At 41.9% G+C, this 9371-nt stretch overlaps 1 protein-coding gene across 1 annotated transcript; it reads left to right on the top strand.

The window, feature by feature from the left end:
• The first annotated feature begins 2645 nt into the window (after positions 1–2645).
• Positions 2646–8512, top strand: snapc1b (small nuclear RNA activating complex, polypeptide 1b). The gene is made up of 10 exons (XM_023994424.1): positions 2646–2911; positions 3100–3259; positions 3483–3623; positions 3833–3940; positions 4138–4293; positions 4403–4459; positions 4666–4728; positions 5136–5253; positions 5366–5431; positions 7732–8512. The coding sequence occupies exons 1-10, from the start codon at positions 2781–2783 to the stop codon at positions 7770–7772; spliced, it is 1041 nt and encodes a 346-aa protein (XP_023850192.1). The 5' UTR covers positions 2646–2780; the 3' UTR covers positions 7773–8512.
• Positions 8513–9371: the final 859 nt, after the last annotated feature.

The following is a 9371-nucleotide window of genomic DNA, read 5'->3' as shown; positions in this document are numbered from 1 at the left end:
CAACTCTTTAATGTGAACATGGAATATCGTCATGTCATTATTGTATTACACAAGCAATTAATATATACACTGCTCAAAAAAATAAAGGGAACACTAAAATAACACATCCTAGATCTGAATGAATGAAATATTCTTATTAAATACTTTTTTCTTTACATAGTTGAATGTGCTGACAACAAAATCACACAAATTATCAATGGAAATCAAATTTATCAACCCATGGAGGTCTGGATTTGGAGTCACACTCAAAATTAAAGTGGAAAACCACRCTACAGGCTGATCCAACTTTGATGTAATGTCCTTAAAACAAGTCAAAATGAGGCTCAGTAGTGTGTGAGGCCTCCATGTGCCTGTATGACCTCCCTACAACGCCTGGGCATGCTCCTGATGAGGTGGCGGATGGTCTCCTGAGGGATCTCCTCCCAGACCTGGACTAAAGCATCCGCCAACTCCTGGACAGTCTGTGGTGCAACGTGGCGTTGGTGGATGGAGCGAGACATGATGTCCCAGATGTGCTCAATTGGATTCAGGTCTGGGGAACGGGCGGGCCAGTSCATAGCATCAATGCCTTCCTCTTGCAGGAACTGCTGACACACTCCAGCCACATGAGGTCTAGCATTGTCTTGCATTAGGAGGAACCCAGGGCCAACCGCACGAGCATATGGTCTCACAAGGGGTCTGAGGATCTCATCTCGGTACCTAATGGCAGTCAGGCTACCTCTGGCGAGCACTGGAGGGCTGTGCGGCCCCCAAAGAAATGCCACCCCACACCATGACTGACACACCACCAAACCGGTCATGCTGGAGGATGTTGCAGGCAGCAGAACATTCTCCACGGCGTCTCCAGACTCTGTCACGTCTGTCACGTGCTCAGTGTGAACCTGCTTTCATCTGTGAAGAGCACAGGGCGCCAGTGACGAATTTGCCAATTTTGGTGTTCTCTGGCAAATGCCAATACGTCCTGCACGGTGTTGGGCTGTAAGCACAACCCCCACCTGTGGACGTCGGGCCCTCATACCACCCTCGTGGAGTCTGTTTCTGACCGTTTGAGCAGACACATGCACATTTGTGGCCTGCTGGAGGTCATTTTGCAGGGCTCTGGCAGTGCTCCCTTCTGCTCGAAAGGCGGAGGTAGCGGTCCTGCTGCTGGGTTGTTGCCCTCCTACGGCCTCCTCCACGTCTCCTGATGTACTTGCCTGTCTCCTGGTAGCGGCTCCATGCTCTGGACACTACGCTGACAGACACAGCAAACCTTCTTGCCACAGCTCGCATTGATGTGCCATCCTGGATGAGCTGCACTACTTGAGCCACTTGTGTGGGTTGTAGACTCCGTCTCATGCTACACTAGAGTGAAAGCACCGCCAGCATTCAAAAGTGACCAAAACATCAGCAGGAAGCATAGGAACTGAGAAGTGGTCTGTGGTCACCACCTGCAGAACCACTCCTTTATTGGGGGTGTCTTGCTAATTGCCTATAATTTCCACCTGTGGTCTATTCCATTTGCACAACAGCATGTGAAATGTATTGTCAATCAGTGTTGCTTCCTAAGTGGACAGTTTGATTTCACAGAAGTGTGATTGACCTGGAGTTACATTGTGTTGTTTAAGTGTTCCCTTTATTTTTTTGAGCAGTGTTGTTAGGCCCACTAACAAAACTGTTAATAGTTTATTAGGTGCTTACATTTGTCCTATTTCACACACTAGAGCTCCCCCGGTCAACTATAAGTGCTGTTATTGTGAAGTGGAAGAATCATCTGTCCTTGGTTGCAGCATTCACTACAGAGTTCCAAACTGCCTCTGGAAGCAACGTCAGCACAATAACTGTTTGTCGGGTGCTTCATGAAATGGGTTTCCATGGCTGAGCAGCCACACACAAGCCTAAGATCACCATGCGCAATGCCAAGCCGGCTGGAGTGGTGTAAAGTTTGCCACCATTGGACTCTGGAGCAGTGGAAAGGCATTCTCTGTAGTGATGAATTACGCTTCACCATCTGGCAGTTCGATGGATGAATCTGGGTTTGGCAGATGCCAGGAGAAGGCTACCTGCCCGAATGCATAGTGCCAACTGTAAAGTTGGAGGAATAATGGTCTAGGGCTGTTTTTCATGGTTTGGGCTAGGCCCCTTAGTTCCAGTGAAGGGAAATCTTAACGCTACAGCATACAATGATATTATAGATGGTTCTGTGCTTGCAACTTCATGGCAACAGTTTGTGGAAGGCCCTTTATTGTTTCAGCATGACAATGCCACCGTGCACAAAGCGAGGTCCATACAGAAATGGTTTGTCGAGATTGGTGTGGAAGAACTGGACTGGCCTGCACAGAGCCCTGACCTCAACTCCATCGAACACCAGGCCTAATTGCCTAACATCAGTGCCGACCTCACTAATGCTCTTGTGGCTGAATGGAAGCAAGTCCCTGCAGCAATGTAACAACATCTCGTGGAAAGCCTTCCCGAGAAGAGTGGAGGCTGTTATAGCAGCAAAGGGGGGACCAATTCCATATGAATGCCCATGATTTTGGAATTAGATGTTCAACTAGCAGGTGTCCACATACTTTTGGTCATGTAGTATATCTTCCAATGCGTTGTGCTCATACGGCTTAGTGGTTGCGCTCAAACAATTTTGTCCTGACACCCGCCCTGTAGCAAAACACATGACGTCATCAGGAATGCGCTTGTGGTCGTTGATGAGTCGAACTAGCTGGTTAATTGCAATGTGTTGGTACAATTTTCCTTGCTTTATTTAACCAAGCAGCAAACCCATTGCCGAAAAGTTGTTGATAATGGATTACTGCAAAGACCGACTTAAAGCAGACTGTGAGCTGTTGCTGAGTAGATTTCAGCAGACAGAATCGGTGCGATACGATCTATTTTTGACGATATGGAAAGAGATGAAGTTCCAAAGTATTTTCTAGTAAGAGTCTCTTTTTTTTGTTAGACTAAAATCTACTGCTCTTCCACCTGTAAAATATAGTCTATCGTCTGTCTCAACTTCTCAGTGAATTTCATTAGCATCACGTGTTCCAATCCTGAGTGTTGCGATGAGTGTAACGTTGTCATGTAAATGGTTTCATATTTGCGTCGGTCTTATGTCTTTTACAGTGGAAAAATTGAAAACAATCTAAAGAGGCTGTTCAGCCGTGAAGTCCTGGCTACAGCGTACACATACTTTCTGCCACCATACACCTTTCAGATTAGAGTTGGGGCCTTGTACCTGCTCTATGGGCTATACCACTGCCAACTGTCCACACCAAAGGAAAAGGTTAGATACTCTGGTTTCACTGAAATACAGATTTCACCACCCACTATATAGCAGAACTACCATTCAATGTTTGAGATACAATTTCTAAAGTCAGTCTTGGACAACATATTCATACACAAACACATTCAATTATTATCTGTATACACTTGCATTTGTGTTCATTCATTATTCACATATAATGCATGCTTTTTAACATAAGCTGTTATTTTTCTCTTGTCTACAGATAAGGCTAGCCCTGAAGGACTGGGAGGAAGTGAGGAAGTTCCAGCAGGATGCAGTTAGTGCCCAGCACTTTGATGTGGTCTACATCATCAGACAGCTCATCTCACAAAAAGCCTTCTACTTCACTGTCATGCCCACGCCAGTAAGATCTCCAGTCTGTAGAGTTAATACAGAATCATCCCTAGTTGAATGATTGCACATGAGTAAAGGGTTAGATGTGTTAAAAATACTAACAAATGCTTGAACATTTGTGCTATAGCCTCAACATCATTGTTTTATAAGAAGGCTGTGAGGAACATTTGTTGTTGTTTTATTTGAATCCATCTACATGACATCTTTCTCCTTGTGCAGCTGATTTTCAATGTGAAGAAGAGCAACAAGAACTCAAGAACCGTGTGTGAGGATTTCCTTGAGCGAGCGGCCCGGCCACAGGATCTGGTCAGCATGGATATGCTTAAGGTGAGCTAGTAGAATGACCATGTATTCCTACACACACACACAAGCAGCTGGTTGGAATGGTCAGAGATTATAAACCGGGGTACGTGTAGTTTAAGAGGCACTACTAGTGTCACTGCTGTATTAGGGCCTACATGTTACTGTGTGTATTACAGGCTCTGATGTTGTGGTGTATGTGTGTATTCTATGGATGAACACAGGAGCTGGCGAACGTACATGAGCACTATGAGCAGGTGAAGGCATCAATTTCAGCCAAGCCAGGCCAGTCAGACCCATCCATCAATCTGATCCGCAAGAACTTGGTGCCACTGCTACGCAAAACTGTCGTGGTATTCTACAACTGGCAGAAGGCTCAGGTTAGAGATCTGCTCATCGTGTGTGTTTGTGTGAGAGAGAGAGAAAGAAAGTGTGTGATACCCCTACCGTTATACTAAGATTGTGTGCTTTATGTTAAATTATGTTTAGGGTTCGGAAGATAGAGTAGATGGAGATAGCGGCGAGGGAACTTCAAATAAGCAAGAGGTGAGTTTTAATATACCAAAATAAACAACTATCAGAAGATTTCTTTGTTCCAAATTCACCCCTATGTTGAATTAAGACTGATTATTATTTGTGTGTCGTGTCCACAGATTTTCTCCACTGCCCTCAATACACTTGTCTTGCAGTAATGACTTTGGCCAGAGGGTGGCACTGTGGTCAACATGTTTTCTCTTTTATTCTCTTCCCAGAGTTCCCAGCGAGCTCAGCTTATTGCATCCATCAAGTCTAAATCATATGGTCAGATAGTTGAGGTTTGTAAAGTTTTTCCTATGTACCAACATACCGTTTTTGATCCCGCTTCATTTGAAGTGCATCTTATGAAAGCTTCATAAAGGTTTCATATAGGCTTCATAAGCACTACATAAATACTTCACAAATCATCTATAACCGTATATCATGCTCTATAAAGATTCATAATGTGGCATAACCATCCATTTTATTTGTTCACATTTATTAATCCTTTATAGAGCATATATGGTTATAGATTGTTAGTGACCCATTTATGTAGTGCTTATGAAGCCTATATGAATGCTTTATGAAGCCTAAGATGCACTTCAAATAAAGTGGGACCCAGTTTTTGTATCATCACAAGTTAATTGGTTCCGGTTAATTATAATCTCTGTAATGACTGGAATGGTGGTTACGTTTCTCCCCATAGGCCTCCAAGGCCCGGCGACACCGGCAGGTTGAGAGGGATGAGGTAGTGCTTGCTAAGGAGACCTCACACCATAAGAGACTCAAGTCACTCAAACAAAGGACCAGTCATCTGACCCAAGGCAAGTCCCTATGTACCTGCCTGCCAGTAAGGCCTGTTCCTCACATCACCTTAAAATGGTCCTGATCAACTGACAGTCTGTGTGTCCAACTAACAATCTGTATGTCCAACAGGCACTGCAAGGGAAGAAGCTCTGAAAACCACCAGCCTGTGGTGCATGAGTCAACTTGAAGCTCAAGGTATGTAAGGGCTTTGACACACGGGGTGAATGGATGTGGTACACTCAAGTATCTGCTCAGACAGTTTTGAATCAGATTGTGGTAGTTCTAGAGATGAATTTGATTGGATAATACAATTATGCTGTAATGTATTTGATATGAATGATTAGGGCTGGGAATTGCCACGGACCTCACTATACAATATTATCATGATACTTACACTACCGCTCAAAAGTTTTAGAACACCTACTCATTCAAGTGCTTTTCTTTATTTTTATTATTTTCTACATTGTAGAATAACAGTGAAGACATCAAAACTGTGAAATAACACATATGGAATAATGTAGTAACCAAAAAAGTGTTCAACAAATCAAAATATATTTGAGATTCTTCAAAGTAACTACCCTTTGCATTGATGACAGCTTTGCACACTCTTGGCATTCTCTCAATCAGCTTCACTTGGAATGCTTTTCCAACAGTCTTGAAGAAGTTCCCACATATGCTGAGCACTTGCTGGCTGCTTTTCCTTCACTCTGTGGTCAGACTCATCCCAAACCATCTCAATTTGTTTGAGGTTGGGTGATTGTGGAGGCCAGGTCATCTGATACAGCACTCCTTCTTGGTCAAATAGCCCTTACACAGCCTGGAGTTGTGTTGGGTCATTGTCCTGTTGAAAAATAAATGATAGTCCCACTAAGCCCAAACCAGATGGGATGGCGTATCGCTGCAGAATGCTATGGTAGCCATGCTGGTTAAGTGTGCCTTGAATTCTAAATCAATCACAGACAGGGTCACTAGCAAAGCACCCCCACACTATAACACCTCCTCATGCTTTACGATGGGAACCACACATGTGGAGATTATCCGTTCACCCACACCGCGTCTCACAAAGACATGGCAGTTGGAACCAAAAATCTCCAATTTGGACTCCAGACCAATGGACAAATTTCCACCAGTCTAATGTCCATTGGTTGTGTTTCTTGGCCCAAGCAAGTCTCTTCCTATTGGTGTCCATTAGTAGTGGTTTCTTTGCAGCAATTTGACCATGAAGGCCTGATTCACACAGTCTCCTGTGAACAGTTGATGTTGAGATGTCTGCTACTTGAACTGTGTGAAGCATTTATTTGGGCTGCCATTTCTGAGGCTTGTAACTCTAATGAACTTATCCTCTGCAGCAGAGGTAACTCTCGGGCTTCCATTCCTGTGGCAGTCCTCATGAGAGCCAGTTTCATCATAGCGCTTGATGGCTTTTGCGACAGCACTTGAAAAAACTTTCAAAGTTCTTGAAATGTTCCATATTGACTGACCTTCATGTCTTAAAGTAATAATGGACTGTCATTTCTCTTTGCTTATTTGAGCTGTTCTTGCCATAATATGGACTTGGTCTTTTACCAAATAGGGTTATCTTCTGTATACCACCCCTACCTTGTTACAGCACAACTGGTTGGCTCAAACACATTAAGAAGGAAAGAAATTCCACAAATTAACTTTTAAGAAGGCACACCTGTTAATTGAAAGAATTCCAAGAGTGCAAAGCTTTCATCAAGGCAAAGGGTGGCTATTTGAAGAATCTCAAATATAAAATCTATTTTGATTTGTTTAACTCTTCTTTTTTTTCATGATTCCATATGTGTTATTTAATAGTTTTGATGTCTTCACTATTATTCTACAATGTAGAAAATACTAAAAATAAAGAAAAACCCTTGAATGAGTAAGTGTTTTAAAACTTTTGACCGGTAGTGTAGGTTCCAATACGATATGTATTGCAATTCGATGTTCAAAACATATTGGTCACTTGTCTGCTGCAGAGGGACAAGAGAGACCCATGAGAAAACGAGTTTTGATCAGTCATGGAAATAAGTGCTAAAAACAAATTGGCTCCCTATTTAAATATAACATGGAGAACAAGCTATGAAGGAAAAATACTGGAGTTTTGGTGCAGGTACAGCCAACTAGTGCAAAAATAATATTGTGATATTGTAAAAACGATACGATATATTGTGAAAAATAATATTCCGATATGTAACTATCTATTTTTTCCCCCCATCACTATGAAGTTTGGAATATTTTATTTATTATTTAAATGTAACCTTTATTTAACTAGGCAAGTCAGTTAAGAACAAATTCTTGTTTACAATGACGGCCTACCGGGGAACAGTGGGTTAACTGCCATGTTTAGGGGCAGGATGACAGATTTTTACCTTGTCAGCTCAGGTATTCGATCCAGCAATTCCCGATTACTGGCCCAATGCCCGATTACTGCTGCCCCAGGAATAGAAGTGTAATGCTATGAATTTTGTTCTCTGCTTGTCCCATTTTAGAAACAACGAAAAAGAAAAAGAAAAGGAAATTCAAATGGTGACGTCACAGAAGAGGAAAAAGTTACCGAAGAGTTGGTTTGGTTTAGAGAGTCAGTCAGACATCAATCCCTGTGTACAACCACAATCATCATCTTTGGTACAACTAATTTTATCCAGCATACATCTGGTTTCACCATAGGTGTTGTTAATCACTCAAAATGCAATGCTTTTAAAGTCTGGCACATAAGGAAGTTAGTCTCTCTAGGTGTTATCCTTCATTTATGAAGGCTTCGAAGACATGCAAAGATTTTGTTCATGTCGCAGTAAAACATTTAAGAATTGTATTGTGCTGGTATCAGTCAATGATATGGATAATTTGTTTCTGTCACTGACAATTTTATTCACTACTTGATGCTTGAAAATATTGAGAAACAGTTCAATTACATCGAAAACCAAGTTCCCTTTTCAAATGCCTATGATGTTTTTGATACTGTTGTTGGATCATCAAATGTTATTACTGTTATGGAGTTATGAGTTCAGAGAACATAATGTTGTCACAGATATGTAAGTCTCTATCAAAAAGTATTGTTTACGTGCCGAATACAACAGGTGTGGACTTTACAGTGAAATGCTTACTTACAAGCCCATTCCCAACATTGCAGTTAAAAAGTAAGACAAATATTTGAAATAAGGAAATAGTAACACAATAAGAAACAGTAACAAGGCTAGGTACAAGCAGTATGAGTTCTGAGGTCTCTGTTTATATGACGTCACTTTTTTCTAAAAATGTATGTTTACAGAATGTTTGTGGTTTCTCCTTTTTATGCTGTTCTGGTTCCTGCATTCCGGTCTTTATTCTCTTGCCCACCATCTTACGTTGCGTTTGTGTATATGTTTCTGTGTGTGTGTTTGTATCTTTGATTGAATGGGCATCCAGGCAATTTAGCTGGATGGCACTGGCAGTATAACCTCTGAGGTCAGTATGGACTGCTCTCCTCTCTGTTAGTGTGTTTGCACATGCATGATTGACTTCTACACATGGGTGACTCTGTCAAGCGGATGTGTGTGTGTGTGTTTTTTAGTACTATATTATGTCAATGAGAATACGAACCACTAATCTAATCCCCAAATCAGATTTACACTCAGTTGTTTTATCAATCTCTGCATTACATGCTGATGCGTGTCACCACCACAATGCCTGACCTGGATAACCAATGTGCTACCAACCTTAGGGCAGCCTACCACACACACACACTCACTACATGCTTATTTTTTTCAATTCCAATATTTATTTCAGATGAATTGGAAATAACGTTTTAGACTACAATTTGCAATTATGCTAATATTTCCATCAAATGGAGTTAACTGGGTTGTAGGGTGCTGTAACATACTAGTCTGGCAGTAAATTGCTAACTGAGGATGGAGAACTAGTCTGGCATTGGAGGTGCAGAGGCGGGAGAAGAGGACAGGCAGGACACACCATAAGTATCAGCCAGTAACTGTGGGTTTTGTACACTTAAATAAGGAATTCGATCATTACTATTGTCACTCCCAGTCGCGGTAAGTAGTAGCCTATCGTTTTTCAATTATGTCGAATTGTTTCGAGTCATTTATTTATCCTATAATCTATCTAGGTCACTCACTTGGCCAACGTGTCTTTA

The sequence above is a fragment of the Salvelinus sp. IW2-2015 genome, linkage group LG9, assembly GCF_002910315.2.
Source record: "Salvelinus sp. IW2-2015 linkage group LG9, ASM291031v2, whole genome shotgun sequence".
Lineage (NCBI taxonomy): Eukaryota > Metazoa > Chordata > Actinopteri > Salmoniformes > Salmonidae > Salvelinus > Salvelinus sp. IW2-2015.
This window is presented reverse-complemented; position numbering and strand designations above follow the sequence as displayed.

What these genes read in the sequence shown, in the direction of transcription:
- snapc1b (XM_023994424.1), top strand. Translation starts at nt 2,781, where the DNA reads ATGGATTACTGCAAAGACCGACTTAAAGCAGACTGTGAGCTGTTGCTG. An exon ending in TGTCCACACCAAAGGAAAAG is followed by an intron (nt 3,260 to 3,482) that starts GTTAGATACTCT and finishes TCTTGTCTACAG; the next exon opens with ATAAGGCTAGCCCTGAAGGA. An exon ending in GACCAGTCATCTGACCCAAG is followed by an intron (nt 5,254 to 5,365) that starts GCAAGTCCCTAT and finishes TATGTCCAACAG; the next exon opens with GCACTGCAAGGGAAGAAGCT.